Raw genomic sequence first — 18,884 nt, forward strand, 5'->3', positions numbered from 1 at the left:
TGTTGGTTTTTCATTTTGAAAATAATCAATAACCAAATAACGCGAGACTTTTTGTTCCAACAGCTGAGCACATCTGTTCACTGTGGTATTGTGAGAAAGGTAATTTCTATTCCTTCGTATGTCTGGTACATGTGGAGAAATAAAACTGAACTGAACTAAACTTCAGTCTTGCCAACAAAAAAATCTCCTGTTTGAGAATTTCATAAGAATCTGACCCACTGCTGATCAGCACTTTGGGTTTCCTGCCATAAACTGCATGTTTTGCTTGCACACAGTGCACAGCTGGTGTGTGAGTTCCTATGTTTGTGCTTGTGCTCACCTTCCGTACGAGATCCTGGTCCTCAATCACGCCGAGGTCCCTGCCCGCGGCCTGGGCGATCCTCTTCCCCGCCACCAGGTTGCCCACCATCACAGAAGCCGGACCGACGCCGACTACAGGGCGAGGAAAAGAGCACGAGAGGTCTGTGAGATCTGTGAAATGAAAGGAGCTCAACTCCACTGTCTGAGCTGTGGGTGCGTATCTCCTACCAGGCTGCTTCTGGCGAGGTTTAGGCAGGTTTGTGACGCACGTGTGTGGACACATGAGGATGTTGCAGGGGTGCAGGCTGCCGTCCAGGAAGGACTGCTTGGCGTCAGAGATGTGGATGCCACCCAGAGGCGTTTTAGGGAGTGTGTTGGCAGGAACCAGGGAGAGGCAATACAGGCCCACCTGGTGGATGCTGTCGATAGCCTGAAGCCAGGATCAGATGTGAAGGTCAGGGGAAAACACAGCGAAGACTCAGTACATTTTTATACACAAAACATGGGTCGCATCCCAAAATCCCAAACATGTACTGCACACTTATTTAAAGGTCCAGCGTGTAATAGTTAGCTTGATTTGTGATTTGATTTTTATATTGGTAAAAGTTAAATATACTGCCCATAAATACATTAATAACAGTGTATAATCACAATACAATAAAAGTCATTTGGTTTCCTTCATAACATGGCTCTTATTTTTATATAAGAACATACACAGATAAAGGTCTAGCTCCCGGTTAGCTGCCATCTTGCACTGCCATATTTCTAAGGAAGCCTGGTTTGGACAATCCAGGTTGCCTGACAATGTGTTTCATATTTTAGGTGAACACTCGCGTCCTCAAACAAAGCAACGAAGAAAAAGGTGAATGAGGTATCCAGGTTCCAGTGTGCAGGCCACCGTAGTTCACAGGGAGAGAGGAGGGAGAGTGAAGGATGCTACAATCTTATATGTAACCACTTGATGTCGCTGTTTCTCCTTCAAAATCTCAAATCATTATACATTTAACCTTGAAGGGATAATTCAATATTTCACTTGTTTACTTTTCCCCTTGATGTCAGCCCTGGCAACAATTCCTTGCAACGACTGGCAGAATGGAGATTTATTTTGCTTGCTTGTTTGTTGGTTTTTAGAGTCTTTGGCCTCAATAGACATCCACAGAGGTGGAATTCTACTTCCATGACACTCAAGAGTGCTGTTGTGAATTAGAAAATACCACCATACCCTAAATCAAGATTGTGGTGAGCAGCTAATCTGCAATTTTGAGTGAACTGTCCTTCACGTTTAGTTGAATTGTACACATCTACTCATGAAGCTCACCTGAAGCACCCTGCTCATCCACTGGAAGCTGTCCTCCTCGCTGGCATCGGGCCTCTGCTCCGCCACAATCACAACCCTCTCATCATAGAACACAGTGACTGAAAACACGGCAATCCTGAGAGACACACAAATTAAAAAAAAAAAAAGCTTCAGGCTGTGGAAGATTAAGCACTTTTATTTTTATCTTACGTGGGCGTCTTCACATTGACATTATGCCTCATTTCAAACGTGCGAGGTCTCATTTATACCACCAGGTGTCAGTAGTGACCCACAAGTGTAGCCCACCATGTAAGAAAGCTCACTGTATTTGTTACTTAGCTGAGTGTAAGGTTCATTATTCAATAGAATAGAGTAGAATGCCTTTCCCACATTGAGGAACTTTGCACAGCTACAGCAGCATAAACAGTGCAAAGAAAAGAAGAAAATATTATATTGCATGTATTAAAAATAAATAAAATAAAATGAAATATTTATAGAGTAAGACCGGAAAAAAATATTTACATCTATTTGGATGGTTTGATTATTTACAAATTATTTACATAACATTGAATACAAATAAGTGTTTTATTGCACTTTATGAAAAAGTAGTGTTTGTTTCCTCTCACCTTCCTCGATACACAGTTTTGACCGGCTCCACGGCCAGAGCGGTGGCCACCAGGTCGTCGGCGTTGTGCCGGCGCCCGCTCACCATGAGCAGGCCCTCAATCTTCCCCACCACAAAGATCAGGCTGCCCTACACCAGGCAGAAGAGTAGGTCATTACACCACCCAGTATAAAGCTATACAGCATTAGAACAAAAACCCTCCGTAGTGAGACAATCTGACTTACTGGGCCGACAAACCCCAGGAGTCCCGACCGCACGAACGGAATCTCTCCGATGGGAACGCCGTTGGCATTAACGGGGATCACCTGAAGAAGACGAGCACGACAGGACACAAATGAGTGTTTGAGTTTGTATGGGGTTGAGTCAGAGCACACTGCGGTTGTGACAGACTTGCCTCAAAGGTGTTTTTTGTGACTCCAGGCAGCCCGTAGTACATGTTGCCTCCAGCACGAGAGTTGACAATAATCTCTCCGATCTCGTCGGTTTTACACAGCTGGGGCGGCCCGTCGGGCTTCACGATGCACATCAGAGCTGGAGACACACAGAGGTATTATTATTATTATTATTATTATTATTATTATTATTATTATTATTATTATCATCATTATTATTATTATTATTACATTATTATTAAGACATGGTATAGACCAACATGGGCAAACTACGGCCCGGAGGCCATATGTGGTCCGTTAAGCTTTTTAATCCGGCCAGCCAAACTTGAAGAAATGAAATTAATAGTAAGTCATAGAATAGCTGTATTTCATCCAATTTTTTTCTGTGTTTTAAAAGTCATTTCAATAAAGAGCTAAATACTGTGGGGTTTCAAAGACACATATTTTGTTGTACGGTAACTTTGCTTTTGTTCATTTTCAATTGACATTAAAGCACATGTTTTCTTCATATCCCATGATATATTTTTCCCTCCTATGAGGTGGGTCATCAAAACACTCCATCCATCCGTTTCTGCACAGGCCCCTCTGTCAAATTTTAGAACCCATTGTAGTCCACCAGTCAAAACGTTAGCCCACCTCTGGTTTAGCCAATAACCCTGATGTCCCAGTATGGTTAAAAAAAAAAAAAAAAAAAAAAACATAAATAGATTTTGAGGTTCAGGTTTAAGAGGTAGACAGATAGCTTATTTGTTTTGCCAAATCTTGCTCTCCCTTCTTCTGCTCACCTCCAGGCATGACGTGTCCCACGTCTTGTACAGTCAAGGCAGAGTTCTTGTCCTCTGTGTTGACCCTGATCACGCCGTGACTGAGGCCGCCCATGGACAGGATAGCACGAGCAGGGAGAGGAGCACCCGGGACTCCCGGCCTACACAAGCGCGTGATCAACAAATAACATTTCTTATTTATTTCTTACTTAAACTACATGATCCTAGTCGTGAACAACAGTGAGTGTGTGCCACAGACATACCTGCGGATGGCGACGGTCATGGCCTCTGGAGAGGTGGCACAGGGGCAGATGACCTCCGGCTTCAGGCCGTGGGACTGGAACACGTTCAGGAAGGCGTCGCAGGAAGACACTGACCCTGAAGATGTGACATTGGAGGTCATTAAATCTCGGCTATTTTCTAAAATATGGACAAGAGATTGGAGGACAGGAGGCACTCACAGGGGTTAGCACCGTCGGCAACGATCAGCATGCGTAAGGAAGCCAGGCTGATGTCCCTCTGCTCCCGATGAGCCATCATGGCCCAGTGTAAGTCCCGGCATTTGACCAGAGCCACACGAGCTGCACAGAAATCACACCGGCGTGTGAACCGTCAAGTGCGGGGGTGGTGAAAGCTTCGGCCCGGGGGCCATAAGCGGCCCGTTAATCTTTTTAATCCGGCCCGCAGAACTTGAAGAAATTATATTTATAGTAAGTAAGTCATAAAATCGCTGTATTTCATCCATTTTTTCAGTGTTTCAATCAAGAGCTAAATACTGTGGAGCTTCAAAGACACATATTTTGTTGTCACTTTGCTTTGGTTCATTTTCAATTGACATTAAAACACGTTTTCTACATATCCCATGATGTATTGTTTTCTCCTATGAGGTGGGTCACTAAAACACTCCATCCATCTGTTCCTGCTCCGGGCCTCTGTCAAATTTCAGAACCCATTGTGGTCCACCAGGATTGCCCACCTCTGGTCTTGTGTGTTGTTGTTTTTTTTTTCCTGAGAGAACTTCAGCTGGGTCACTGTGAAATACCTTTTTGGACGTGGACCCTCTGGACCCAAGACAGGGGGCAGGCCTTCATGACTGCATAAGGAACACTGATGGTGTGTATCCTGTTCATCACAGCCTGCAAACACAATGGTGAAAAAACTGAGACAAGTCAAATCAAATCAAGACCATTTGATAATAAGAAAAATAAGCAGAATCAGATCCTAGTTGGTTTAGTTGTGAAAATAGAGGGAAGTAAATGCTACTCTATATTCAATGACAAATGCTTTCAAGTGATCAATGACCAGATCAGTCATTGATCTTTGACCAGATCAGTCATTGATAGATAAGCAAAAAAACATACATTTCTATCTGAATAAAAAATATGTAGTCTAAAGCCTCTTCTCGACTAAAATTAGAGCGTTGTCGCTATGTTTTTTGAACGCGGGACGTCGCGCAATCGATCGGCCCCTGCGCTTTCACCGCTGCGTGTCAGCTGACGTCATCGCGCTGAGATCGCGTAGACGAAAGGTGACAGAATTCAGGAGTCCGGCGGTGGCCAGTGTTCTTAGTTGTTGGGCACTTTTGGCTGTAGAATGGTGTCGTTCACGCCAGACTTGAAGCGGCGCGTGCCTCCGCGGCCGGCTCGCGGCGTGCAGCGATCGTTTCGGCGTTTGGTCCATTCTGTGCGCGAGCCGCGAGCGAAAAAGCCAGCGGACAATGAACAATTATCGAGCGCTGATGGAACGTGATAGGAAACTTTTGCATCAGTGCTTGATATACGCCGCGACTGGCGCGATATTATGACTTAGCGAACGCTCAACGTCATCCTGTGCGGCAGGTAAAAAAAAATGTGGTGATGTCGCGGGTGTTCCAACTAAGTGAGTGACAGTAAAAGTTAAAAGTAACAACAGCTCAGCTGGACGACACCAGGCTATAAAAAAAAAACACACATGAAAGACGTCATTATGTATGAAGCACGTTCTAAGGTTGAAATAAACTAATAATGGTAAATGGTCAGTTATCAGTGACATAAAAAACATGAACTTCAATAAATAGCTTTAAAAACAAATGTAAAACTTCCAAATAGTCCATACGAACTGTCATCAAGGTCTTCAATAAACATGTATTAATATTTATTTATTTAACAGACCATAACAAAAATACAGACTCTTAAGCTTGCACTAATTAACAAGCATTCTAATCGGGCAGCAGGAGAGAAAAAAACAACAACTTTGCTGTCGCTTTAGTCTGTATCATCCCGTCACTGAACGGCCGACAAGAGTCAATGTAACCAGCTTTTCTCCTGCTCGTGAATTAATCCACACAGGCTTACCGTGAGAACTCCATGCCACAGGCCAATATCCTTTTTAAAGTCCAGGACATTTACCAGTGTTTCTCCTAAACATGGGGACGGGCAGAAACAGCTTTAGAGTGAAGTTGTAAAAAGATGCTGAGAAGTCAAGTCTTGACTCACCCTCGCAGTAGTTACAGGCCTGAGTGAGAGCTTGGCAGTGGGTCAGCATCGCTACTTTGGACACAGCCACACCCACTACAGTGCCATCTTTACTGGCCTTGTACTAAGCAAAGAGGAAACAAGGAGAAGAATATTTAAAAATGTATGTATTTTTTCGGTGTGTTTTTTGCCAGACAGCGGCTGTAAGCAGTAACCTCAATATATGCAGGGTCAGTGTTGGCCGTAGGGATGTGAGGCTGCCAGTCTTTGGAAGGCTTGGTTAGGTATTTGGAGTCTGTCACCACCCATTTTAGTCGAGGCCAGCCTGTTGAAAAAGACAGAATGGAGAATATTATTATTAAAATGAAAAATAATATCCTTAAATTATCAACAAAAAAAAAAATGCCAGGGCGTCAGAAATGCATTAACATGCTCTCTTATAACAACTGTTAAATTACCTGTAGCTAACTCTAAAACACTTTGGGGCATCATTTCTATGTGTAAAAAGCAGTTTAAAAAAAAAAAAATCCTTTGTGTTCTAATGATTTCTGAAAGAGCTTCCTAACCTTTGTACTGCATTATCTCCCCAGTGGGTGTCTTGGGTAAGCCCTTCAGACAGATCTCACTGGTCAGAGCCAGTCCGACACCACAGCTGCCCAGCAGGAACCCCACCTGGCTGATACCGGCGTCCTTAAAGCAACACCATTGAAAACAGTCACCAATCATTTTACAACATAACAGACTCAGTCAGAGCAAAACCAGGCGTGAAAATGTGTCAGGAGTGAAAAAAGTGAGAATAATATGAAGCTTATACAGAGGTCTGGGAGGTATGGGGGGGCGTTCCAAAAGAAAAAAATGTTTGAATATTTCATATTTAATAGCATCAATCTGATGCATTTTGATATAAAAATCAAGCAGAATTACAACACAGCATGAATGTATAATAAAGTGTGTATCTATTCAGGTTAACATTATGACGCGCGCACACATACACACACACACACACACACACAGCCTCAGCATCATCCACATGTCCTAAAAATGAGTTGCAGACATTTTGGAAAGGAATCAGCGTTAATCACTGTTTACTTTTCAGCTAGCTAACTAGCTTTAATCGCTATTAGTTTACATTATGAAAAAAAAAATTCTCATTGTGTCTACACGAAACACGTGGGTCACCAATTTTGCCTTCAAAACTTTGGCCAGAAAGAGGAGTCACTATCCTCCCTGTGCGAAACTGGTACCTTGCGAGACAGTGGAACTTCAATGGGGACAGGAATGACTTCAGCCAGGAGGCAACCGTAGAAGGCCACCCAGAACATTCCAGGGTCGCTGTTGGGGTACACCAACGCCACCTACACAGGCAAACAGAATGTTGATCAGAGACAATACTGCATTTGATGAGGTGTGGCAGTAGCTCAGGAGGAACAGTGGGTCAACCCACAAACGAAAGGGTTGGCTGCACTGGCTCCACCCGCACTCGTGTGAATGCGAGTGAGGGGTCGGAGAGATTGTAGATCTGCCCCAGGGCAGCTGTCTTATGATATGTATCTGGCCATCACTAGTATGACTGTGGTGCATAAAGAGCAGTTGCTATGTGAGCACCTTTAGTGCCATGAAAATAGTGATAAAATAAGAAATCTAAAACATTGATTTTGAAGCAAAATAAAATAAAATCAGCAAATTAAAAAAATTTGCTTGCTACTTTTTTGGCTTCAACACTATAAAGATCCAGTGTGTAAAACTTGGCTTGATTTATGATTTTTATATTGGTATAAGCTTAATATGCTGCCCATAAAAACATTAATAACAGTGTATAGTCGAAGTGCAATATCTGGTTTTCCTCCTCATATATATAAAAATGTACATACAACACAGAGGGTCTTCCTACAGGTTAGCTCCCATCCTGTCCTAAATATCAAATGCGCTGTCCTTTCAACGAGGTCGCTGAAGATGTTTCCATGCACACATTTTCAAAACTACATCAGCAGAGTGAGACGTAACTTGCTGTGAAAAGCTGCATTCCTTTGCAGCAAATGAATGAGTCAGGATGACGACCCAACAGTGCGCCTGGTGTGTGTGTGTGCGTGTCGTGAGCGTATCTGCTTCCTGTCAGCGTGTCGGCGCTCTCACCCGGTCTCCAGGTTTGAGGATTTGTTCGTTCTTAGTGCCAAGCTTGTTGAGGAGAGTGTATGCCAACTTCACGCTGCGGCTCCACAGTTTCCCTGACGGACAGAAGGTAGAGCGGGACGGGGGTTGGGGGGGGGTTTAGATGGACGGTTATGTGTCCTCTCGTGTACATACAGTGCAGTTCCTTCCACCAGCAGGAGGAGCAGTGCTGGGAAGATTCCTTGTCAATGTAATTGGTTAATATTGCAAGTTACCCTCTTGAAAATGTAAAGGTTATAATAGTTAATAGTTGTGTTTTACAGTTATTTTATCAAAGTAATAGTAACTAATTACATTTGATTACCTTTTCATTGCTTTTCTAAATTTTGAATACAGGTTGTCAACTGTTTAGACCTGACAGTGTTTCGCTTCCAGCGGGACTCAAAACAACAACAATAACAAAACAGCCATAACAGGCAACAACAGGCCATAACTAACACTTACTGTGAGATCATTCTGAGATACAGAAGCAGGGCAGCATAATCTACTGTATTTTAAATTAGCAAAATCAATGACATTTTTGCAAAGATATGCCTGCTAAACCAACCACTTAACATTTTGTTTAGCATCAAATGTAAATATAACTGCGTACATTTTTGCGTGATTTTCAAATGCGTGTATGCTATCTCTTTTTGCCAATTTCTTTGCGGCAATTTCAAAAATGACAGGAGAACCAATCAGAAGCATCAGAATGGTATCAAACTGTCATCTGTGGAAGGACGGCGCTCGTGCTGGGCCAATGGACACAAAAACTAAGCCAAGCAAAAGAAATAAGAACGATGAAGCCCAAAAAATTGCTTGTATGAAATTAAAATTGTAATCATGAATAACTCCACAAGTAACTGTAATTTAATTACACATTTCTTCCAGTAACGTAACCAAATACAATCATCTTTATTTTGTAATTTCAATTACGCAAACAACGTAGCATGCAGCTCGTTACTCCCCACCAGGGGGCACCAAGTGTGACGTCAGCGCTAGCTGATTTGAAGCAGCTCGTAGCCTCTTTACTCACCATAGGTCAGCGTGTACATTGGTTTTCCCGTGATGTCGAGAGCGGTGAGGGCGGGGCTCTTCCCCTGTGTGGCCCCCCAGCGCGCCAGCGCCGCCTGCAGGGCCGGAGGCCAGTTGCTGACCACGCCCAGCGGCTCCCCCTTGACCGGGATGATCTGGCGGCCCTCCGGCTTTGGCGTGTTGGGGTCCGGCTGCGGCACTGAGGAGGCACCACAACGTAACGAGAGATATAAGATACGAGATATGACATCGCTGCTGTTATTCATCCGTGACTTTGCCAGTGGTCTCAAATACGTTTGTACGCTATAACGTATACAACGGCTTTCATTTTAGATTTATTGACTGACTACCATGAGCAACAGCATTATGATAAAAAAAAAAGATGCCTAGGATTATGCAAGCTGCAAAAACCTCTCAGAGAGCCGTATACAAACAAATTATGCTAACCACTTTTTACTCCCTCACTGTGCAAACAATTTATCCCCATGCTGCTTGCAGGATTCCCGCCATAAAAAACTGGTATAAACAATGTCAAGGCCAGTGGCCACATTCAGCAGTTATTTGATCCTATGGTGAAGAATCACTTGTTCAGCTCCTCATACACCCCGACGACCTCACAATGATCCTCTGATCCACATCAAGCGTACGTACAGAATATAATGAGTACAACTCCTTAAAAAAAACAACCTGTGATTGTACTACCTATAGTGACATGTTCCTTGAGAACAAGTGTTGACTTATACAGTGTTTTTTTGCCATTTAAATTCTTCATATTATGTACATACCGGTATATATGTATATATATAAATTCTTTGTTTGCTATTTACTGTCTGTTTTTTTACTGAAGCTTCTTTGTTTTTGCTATCCACTTTGCTGCTGTAATGCTGGAAATTTCCCCACTTTGGGACTTGTAAAGGATTATTTTATTTTATCTTATCTTATCTTATCTTAAAAACAGACTTTTCTAGAGACACTGAAGTAAAGTTAAAGCATGCTCACTGCAGCTGTGGGCTGTGTCCTACTCTCAGCTCAGAAAGAGAAAAGAAACAAGCAAGCAAAGCACAATCACATCTATTTGGCCACCGTCTCAGCTAGACTGTTGTTCCAAGTTGGGCCAAGTTTAAGCATCAGCATGTTCTGGATGCAGACAACTTCAAAAGCAAATCCGAAAAAAGTGACATTTCATTTGTTGAAATTATTAGAAAATTCTAGATTTTTATCCCACGGTGTTACTGGAGGACTTAACAGCTGTGTGGAATAACAAGTGTTTTTACATTGGACAGGCCTTCCTTTGTACAGGCTTGGTGAGCGGCACGAAGTGGAGGATCATGGAGCACCCCCTAGAGGCTGCATTTTTGGTCTGACCTGGCAGGGAATTGAAGACTTCTGTTTTATTTCATTTTCTATTGATTTTCATATATGACATTCTTCAACAATGTTAATTTTCTCATGGTATGTGCTCAGTGATGTTGCGTGAACTTCACTAATTGGCTGGATGAAGTCACACGGTCCTGCCCCTGCTTTGGGAGAAGTGGGGACATCTCTCAAATCTCACTGTAGTTCCAGCCCTCACCCTCTAAAGGGTCAGCATGACGTCACGTGTTAACCTCTGTGGCTGGAGTTGATATTATTACAGCGATTTAAACATATTGATGGGTTCCAAACGCACCACACCTTTTGTACTCTAGGAGCGTTTGATGCAGCACTGCCATAATGAGAACACATAATGGGGTGAGAATTTGCCCTCAGGTACCTTCCACGATTTCCTCCGAGTCGTCGGTGAAGAAGTCGCTGAGCGGGGGTCTCTTGGGCCTCTTCAGCGTGTTGAGCAGCTGCTGGATCTTGGTGGACACTCTGCTGCTGACGGGAACCCCTGCAGTCAGGAACCCAGTGGGAGAGTGACCGACCAATCGTGGCACGGGACAGCCACACGGCTGACCATCTTACGGTCTGCTGCTCTTCACCCCCCCACCGTGTTACCAGACAAGAGGATTTGTTTTGAGGTGGTCTTGGTTATCTACTGGGTTGTGGGGGTGAAAAGGAGCACACCTGGGTGGCAACAGGACGAGGAGGACACAGTGAGAAGTGGGGTGGAGGATACGTTTGTTTGGGGATCGGACGTGAGGATTGTCTGCGTGCGGCAGTCGGCCTTGCGGTGATTTCCGCAATCTCTGATTTGAAACAGGAGGGACAGCAGGGGCCGGAACAGCAAACACACCAGGCTACAGACACTAAATAGATGAAGGAGTTTCCTTACTCTGCAAATTACCTCTCGCTACCAGCCAGTCAAACAAAACATGTGACAGGGTGGAGAAAGATCGAGAAGAAGAAGAGATTGTGATGATTAATTTTCGCCTTGATGTTGATGACAGTTATTTTCAAATGAAAAGAGATTGTGTGAGGAGAGTCGGTCAAACGCTGCCCCGGATGTGCAGCAACGGGAAGAGGTTGGCGGTTACCGTCAGCGGTCTCCATCATGCTGGAACGGCTCTGGCCGCGGCTCATCCCTCGGACCGTGGCGTCCACCCGGGGGCCCCGAGCCGCAGGGGCCACGCCCGTCACATCAGGGGCCTGGCTGTTGTTCTCTGAGGGTGCTGAAGGTAAAGCCATCAAACTCAGCTCAGTTTAAGCGCAATGGGTTTTTTTACCTCCACGAAGGGCAAATGGTTTTGCAGCGAGACAAACCAATGACAACTGCCTGCTGAATATAAGAAAACTGGACAGCAAAGTATCTTTTAAGAGCCTTCTGAGAATGTTTTATTTAAATTTGTCTGATTAAGTGGGGAATGGACACATATACTGTATGAATGTAATAATAAATGCATTGCTGTAATAACTTATTTTGAATATTTCTATGTTGTTTTATAACGTCTTCAATGTTTTACTACTTTTAGATTTTCATTTTTACGGGATCTGTTTTTATTTTTCTCTGTCTCTTCCTGTGGGGCCAAGGAAGATTAGCTCGTACATCTTCTGCGACAGCCAATGTGGACCCTTTTAACTAGGGATACCCATACCAATACCGGTATCAGGTATCGGCACAGATACCGGGGTTGAGTATTCGACTTGTACTTGTAAAATATGTGCCAATACCACAACACCGATACCAATTGTATGTGTAAATGCCTATTTTGATACATTTTTGTTTGTACTGCAGTGACGCTTGGAACAGTAACAGTAACAGTTAAGTAATATTATAATGTGTAATACAAATATCAACTCTCACCGATGCGGCTCTGCGCTAGCATGTTGGTGACGGCAGCGGCGTGCGGGTGCTCCTGCTGCTGCTGCTGCTGCTGCTGCTGCTGCTGCTGCTGCTGCTGCTGCTGCTGCTGTTGCCGCTGCTGCTGCTGCTGGCTGTGGTGGTGATGCTGCTGTGGCTGGTGGTGCGGCTGGTACAGAGGCTGGTACTGAGGCTTGTACTGCGGCTGAGGCTGAGGCGGAGGGTGGCTTGGGTGCTGCAGCTTGGCCTCGCCGTGGGAGAGGGTGGAGGAGGCCGAGGATGAGGTGGACGAGCCCTGGACGGTCCGGTTGATCCAGGCGTCGGGGCTCTGCAGGCTGGAGTTGAGCTGAGGGGGCGGGACGACAACAGACGAGTGCCGGGGCACGGCGGACGTCTCGTCGTCAGAGCCGGAAGACGAGTCTAAGGTGGTGGAGGAGGAGGAGGAGGAAAGAATGATTGAATGAGCTATGCTTTACAGATTGAAAGGCAAAGAGGGAAACGGAATGAGCTATTTGGGTTGAGTTATACAAGGCAGACCAAAAAGTGAATGCAGCACCTCTTCTATTTTGTGGACCGGATTTCTTATTATTTGGACTCTTATGTTTGTTTACACGGTACAAACTTTACGACACGTCATGGATGTACACATCAAAACCAAAACAACTCATGGACATACACTCGCTATGTTCCTTAAAAGTGCTGTGTGTAAAATTCTGCCACACAATGTGAACAATTCTGCAATCTAGTGGTCAGATTTGAAGTTGCAGCACTCATTCGCTCACCCTCCCTCTCCCGAGCTTGCCAGTAACCTACAGTGGCCTGCGTACACAAACCTGGATACCTCGTCCACCTTCTTCTTTGTTGGTTTATTTGAGGACGTGAGCCTTCACTCTAAATGTTAAAAGTGCTGTCAGGTGACCTCTTTTCAGTCAGCAGCTCTTTGCGTCCTACCTGGCGGCGTCCGCGTCTCGATGGGGGACGGCACGTAGGTGGAGCGGCGCTTGGTGGGCATTGGAAGAGCCATCTTCTCTTCTTTATGTTTAGCCAGGGCGGCTTGAACAGCTTCTGTGTGGATGTCTGTAATAAAAGGAAAAACACAAACTTCAGTTTGATTTTGGGGACACAAAGTCGAGATGCCGGAAGCCAAAGAGTGAAATCCAGCAGCAGTTCGGGGCCTCCATCAAATCCCTGCTGTCAGCTGCCACAAAGGGTATGTCAGGTGTTTATCAGGCTTTTTTCTTTCTCTTTCTTTATTATTGGGCAGAAAGAAAAACAATGAAACAGATGTGTGGTATTTTGTGTAGTTTAAGAGCTAAAAGTACACATTAAACACAGCAGTTTTTTAAATTTTGCTCAGATTTTTTGCTCCTTTGATTTTGCCTCCCACATTCTGTTTAGAATGCGGGAAGCAGCGCCTGGAAGAGCTGCTTTGATTCATTCCTTTTCCTTATCTCAGCTCATACAGAAGCTGTAAAATACGGCCAGAAAATAAACATCACATTTAGTTGAAGTGATAATAAGCTGACACGTTTTGGTGGCCGCTGTGGATCTGTGTGTGTGCAGTGTTTGCCAAGACTGTGACTTCTCCATAACATGGGGAAGTGACAAATTAGCCCCCGACCCACACACACACACACACACACACACACACACACACACACACACACACACACACAGACTGTGAAAAACGCCAGGCACTGAAGATAGGTGGCGCCCACTGACTCGTTAAAACAGACTTGCGCATGTGAACGGCCAGGCGCTGAAGCCACGCAACCGAACACGTGCACCAAAACAAAAAAAACAAAACTACCCAGTCGCCGACGGACCCATTTATTAACACCGTCGACACCAACAAGGAGAGCGACGCATCTGAATAAATGATAGAGCTCGGCTCGTTACGCAGCAGCAACAGCAGCAGCACCAGGGGAGCGCCGTTACGCAAGTGGCATTATGTTTGGTCTGAATCATCCTGCCTGTGAGCGCAGCCCCACACACTCACACACACACACACACACACACACACACACACACACACACACACACTCTCACACACACACACAGGTGGGTCAGAGGAGGCCGTTGTCTGGCGTCTCAGAGAAGACTGAAGGCCTGAGTGGAGGGGAGCCGGTAGAGTGTTACACCTCAGCTCCACCAATCAGCTCTGGGAAAAAGAGAAGTTGTCAGGGGGAATAACGAGACAGCCTGGGGTAGCTTGAGGACAGGAAGGAAAAAAACAAACGCTGCAGCTCATAAAAAACAAGCATTTGAATTGCTTGCGTTTCTAGCTGCTGCTGTTTTCTTCTCGCTCTCAGTTCCTCTGACCTTTTATTACTCGTTGCGCTTTAAGGCTTTTTTCTTCTTGTTTAGCTGTGTTGGCGGCATTCTCTATCCAATATTTAGCCAGTAGTAGATGAAATACCATCGCAATTAACTTTAAACATTTGTAATGTTCCTTTGAGATGGATACCAGGATCTTAAGGGATGGAATCCTTCCCAAATTAGTTACATTTGTAATATGTCCTTTCGTTTTTTTGGGCTTATTTTAGTATAAGACAGAGGACAAATGCATAACAGCATGCAAAAATGTGGGATGTGTGTGTAATATATTTATATTCATGTTTTGTTGATTAATGTTTTGTTTTTCAAGCTGCTAATTGGCTGTGAGTATCTTCCAATTGTGAGACCTCTTTTTTTCAAAATAGATTTTAAATCCCTCTGTAACACAGTCAACAAACACATTCACAATGCTTGTGCAGAACAGACATCATGGCCATACGCCATTACAGCATCCAAACAGAAATGCTTCATCATTTTTCCAACTTTATTCTACAACAATCATCATATTATCTGCATCGGTCAGCATCAAGTATTTTTTCTGACAAAAAAATGACCTTAAGAGGTTAAGCTTGTCCTCTCCCATCCTAAAACTTCCTCCTCTTCACTTGGGAACTTGTGTTGAGGCTGAACAATTTGCAGCTTCCTTTATTCGTTCATTGTACATCTGGTGTGAAAAAAGGCTTTTGAGTCTGGAGTGCAGCACTGCAGACTTTGAGGCAAATTTGGGGTTTATGCTCATTACAGCTCTGCTTCCCTGCACACTGCAACTCTGATCCTCTCATTCCAAATCCCTCTGACTGGTCAGCTTTTCTCCGACCACCAACTCGGCTAAATGACGGTTTCCAGACTTCTGTTTAACACGGATTAGTAGGCCAGGTATTTTTTTTTTTACAATTAAAAAAAAAAAAGGGATGGAGAAGTAAGAAAGGATGAGAGCTGGAGGGGGGAAACACTTTCACAGTCTGAAGCTAATCTCCCTCACATGTTCGCTGCTCTTTCACCTCCTGCTCCACTGCTCTGCTTTCTTCATCCTCGGATCTCACACACACATACACACACACACACACTCCCCTGTAACGCCTCTGAGCTGCCACTGTTCTCCTCACACATAGCCAGTCGTTGACATCACTCAGGTTGGGGGTCCTCAGGAAGGGGCTCCCCAGCTGCAAGACGCTGCACAATCATCTTTCTCTCTCCCGAGCCTTCACACACACACACACACACACACACACACACACACACACACACACACACACACACACACACACACACACACACACGGACTGAACTTGCTTTAATTAGTCCCTTTGAAACAACCCAGTGTCTGAACATGGAAACCACTTGGCCATTCTAATTAAGACAGAGTCCACAGTGTCAAAAATAAAACTGTTACTGAGAAACTGTCCACTCAAGAGTTTCTCCTCAGCCACAGCACCGAAGCAGTTGAAGGAGTGACTGTATAACGCCACGGAGGGTCACCTGATCTGTAGCGGTCGTCCCTGGTTCCGCCACTGCGATGCGTCCTGCGGGAGCGGCGCTCTCGGTACCGAGACGAGCTGGAGGGGTGTGGTGCGTGCCTGGAGGAGGAGCTGGGAGCCTCAGGGGGCGCGTCATTCTGACGGGGCGGCTCCACTGTCAAACACATGGAAAATAATTCATTATTAAAGGAAGAAAGAAAGAAACAAAAGGAGGAAAAAATAAAAGGCTGCACAAATCAAACAACAATTTGCGCAGTAGAACAGAACAGAAGACTAATGGGGAAAGGAAATAATCATTGCCAAGTTGTTTTTAAGCATTCTTATTTTAGTGCTCAAATGTTTATTTTATAAATAGCCAATAGTTATAAGAAATTAAGTACAGCATACAGCAAATTCATTAGAATAGTTGACATATAGGTTTCACTTGTTTTTGTTGAACTGGCCATTAAAGAAAATATATTCAGTCATCATGATGTTCTATAAACCAGAGAAGAGATCCATCATTTTCCTTTGCCTCTCATCCAAGGGGCTTCTTCAGTTTGCCTCTCATCCAAGGGGCTTCTTCAGTTCAGATCTGAACTGAAGAAGCCCCACTGAAGCCCCCTAAGATCTCAAAACAAGTCCAGTTGCCCTAACTCAACCCTTCTATCTCAAGATGTCCTGGATGACTGAGAACCTTCACAGACATACTTGTCTAATCACTGTCAGGTGTGCTTGTTGTTGAGTTAGTAGTGATGCAATAGTCTTAAGAAACAGATGTGTGGTTATAAATAATTCTAGTCACACATACAGTATGTGATTACATAACAAATGTTTAAGTTGAAAGTATATTACAAAAAAAAAACAGTCTGCCGAACTTAATTTGTTGTTTGTTATTTTCAGAGCAACATCTGCAAGTTCATATAAATTCATGATTTGGAGGCAAATATGCTATAATGATTTTGAAATTGCAAGGATTACTTGGAATATGTAAGATAAAGTGTATGTATTTATGCTCCTCAATTGCAAAAAAGGTAGGTTCATACTACCACTAGGAGGCAGCCATGAGTGGCATCAGGTTTCCATTGTTATTTACATTACCGCCATCAACCACTAGTTCACCATTAACCAGGTGTTCCGCAAATTAGTTATATTCACTAGACTGACAAATACGATCCAAATTTTACAGGCCAGATTTGAAATTAAATTACATGTAATAAAAATAAAACATATATCAAGCAGGAATAGTAAACTCATGTCTTGACAGTCTTATTTTAACATTTTTGGCAGAAGTAAACAAAATGCAGGCCCGGGAAGCACGCACCTGGAGTGTGGATGATGTAGGGAGCCAAGAGCTTGGTCCTCTTCTTCTCGTAGCCCTTCTGTGTGATGTCACCTGCAAACAGTCCACAAGAAAAGATGAGACTTCACAAAAGATCAAGTAAAGATCTTGGAACAAATGTCTTCCCTTTCACTCTACAACTACATGGTGCACACTCAATAGAACATGAATCTGAGTATCATTACGTTTGATCAAAGTGTTCAACAGTGAAAAGGAACAACTGAGCACAGTGTGAGATGATTCAGACAGAATCACTTCCACTCTGATTTGTATTTTTTGAACATGGCAGTTAAACTGCTGAGATTTTAAGTCCAAAGTCTGACACAAGCATCTTGAAAACTCTTTGTCTGGATTGTCTTCGGACAGCTGGAATAAATCCAGGCCAATCAGCAGGATTTTTTTCAGTAACGGACGGGGCCTTAATTGCAACAGAAACTGCGAGCCGGCAAACAACGGCTGACGCAGCGTGGACGCTGCCAGGACAGCAGTTTCCTGAGAGTTTGGATTTATTCATTAAAACAAAGACAAAGAAGAACTGCGGAAAGGAAAGAAGTCTGCTAACAAAGCGTGGAGCACCGAGGCTCACTGCTGCGCCACTCACGCCAACGTCACAATAGTGATGAAGGAATCAGATTGGTTGGTGCTGGGTATGACACGCTGAGGGTTCATCAAATCAGCTTCCAGTCTGATTTCCCGAATTTTTCGCACACACTTCCTGTTGGAGTCGAAATATTAATTTTCTTGCCCTTCGATTTTTTCAATCGTTATTATTTAATTAGCTCATTAACCACCGTAAGCAGGTGACTGTCAGTACCTGCACGATACAGGAGGGGCTAATGATTAATTAATCAATCTCTTTTGTGGAATGCATCCGTATGCTTTCAGATTGCTGTCAAGCGTTTCATTTGGGTTATGGGTTTTGGAGTTTTGTAAAACAATTTTTTGAGATTTCATGGAAGCAATCCGTGCCGCATTGGTTAGAAAATGCCGGATTGCCGCAGAGTCCAGAGTTTTTGTACGGCCCGTCGCTAGGGGGCATCAAACTGAACTGAAGAGCAGAGCCCGATGTTTTAATAGGGAAAATTGGGCTTTTACTGCCCGCACCTCTTTCCCAGATGTCTGGACAAGTGGAGTGAGCCCAGTGCTTGATGTGTACAACATGAAGTGAAGGAAGGCGCTCCAGCAGTCACGATGACACTGAGGCAGAAATGAAAACAAAAAGCTAAATTTGTAAAGAAAAGAAAAAACCATCGGAAGTGTGGGCGGCGAAAGGATGAATCACGGAGGAGAGGTGGCGAGGCGTCGACGAGGAGGTGGGAGACGACGAGTGTGCGAGGGAGCGTTTATATGAATTTTCTGAAGCGGTAAGAGGGTATGATGGGTACGATGATGTTCCTCTGATTGTGTGTCCTGCCCCCTGCTGGCGTCCCATCTGCAGCCTGCTCCCCTCCTCCTCCACACACAACACCACCCTGCATCCAAACTCCTCCGTGGGTGAAGCCCTCATACGT

At 44.2% G+C, this 18,884-nt stretch overlaps 1 protein-coding gene across 4 annotated transcripts in view; it reads right to left on the reverse strand.

Moving 5' to 3' along the window:
* Nucleotides 1-18,884, reverse strand: part of dip2bb (disco-interacting protein 2 homolog Bb) — a 44,787-nt gene that overhangs the window by 9,520 nt on the left and 16,383 nt on the right. For 2 of the 4 annotated variants that reach the window (XM_076024629.1, XM_076024631.1), the window contains exons 2-24: nt 17,356-17,427; nt 16,054-16,206; nt 13,189-13,314; nt 12,241-12,657; nt 11,474-11,599; nt 10,768-10,887; nt 9,016-9,213; nt 7,965-8,056; nt 7,076-7,186; nt 6,398-6,521; nt 6,047-6,156; nt 5,853-5,955; nt 5,712-5,776; nt 4,421-4,514; nt 3,840-3,959; nt 3,642-3,756; nt 3,400-3,539; nt 2,617-2,753; nt 2,447-2,527; nt 2,224-2,351; nt 1,619-1,733; nt 529-730; nt 320-432 (exon numbers count right to left, since the gene is read on the reverse strand). In XM_076024629.1, coding sequence (XP_075880744.1) covers nt 320-432; nt 529-730; nt 1,619-1,733; nt 2,224-2,351; nt 2,447-2,527; nt 2,617-2,753; nt 3,400-3,539; nt 3,642-3,756; nt 3,840-3,959; nt 4,421-4,514; nt 5,712-5,776; nt 5,853-5,955; nt 6,047-6,156; nt 6,398-6,521; nt 7,076-7,186; nt 7,965-8,056; nt 9,016-9,213; nt 10,768-10,887; nt 11,474-11,599; nt 12,241-12,657; nt 13,189-13,314; nt 16,054-16,206; nt 17,356-17,427 — 3,062 coding nt within the window. Of the gene's footprint in view, nt 1-319; nt 433-528; nt 731-1,618; nt 1,734-2,223; nt 2,352-2,446; nt 2,528-2,616; nt 2,754-3,399; nt 3,540-3,641; nt 3,757-3,839; nt 3,960-4,420; nt 4,515-5,711; nt 5,777-5,852; nt 5,956-6,046; nt 6,157-6,397; nt 6,522-7,075; nt 7,187-7,964; nt 8,057-9,015; nt 9,214-10,767; nt 10,888-11,473; nt 11,609-12,240; nt 12,658-13,188; nt 13,315-16,053; nt 16,207-17,355; nt 17,428-18,884 lie in introns of all 4 variants that reach the window. The other 2 variants (XM_076024628.1, XM_076024630.1) reach the window with 1 other exon arrangement.

This window comes from Nelusetta ayraudi, unplaced genomic scaffold, assembly GCF_046127955.1.
Source record: "Nelusetta ayraudi isolate G7.1 ecotype Tasmania unplaced genomic scaffold, CSIRO-AGI_Nayr_v1 ptg000017l, whole genome shotgun sequence".
Classification (NCBI taxonomy): domain Eukaryota; kingdom Metazoa; phylum Chordata; class Actinopteri; order Tetraodontiformes; family Monacanthidae; genus Nelusetta; species Nelusetta ayraudi.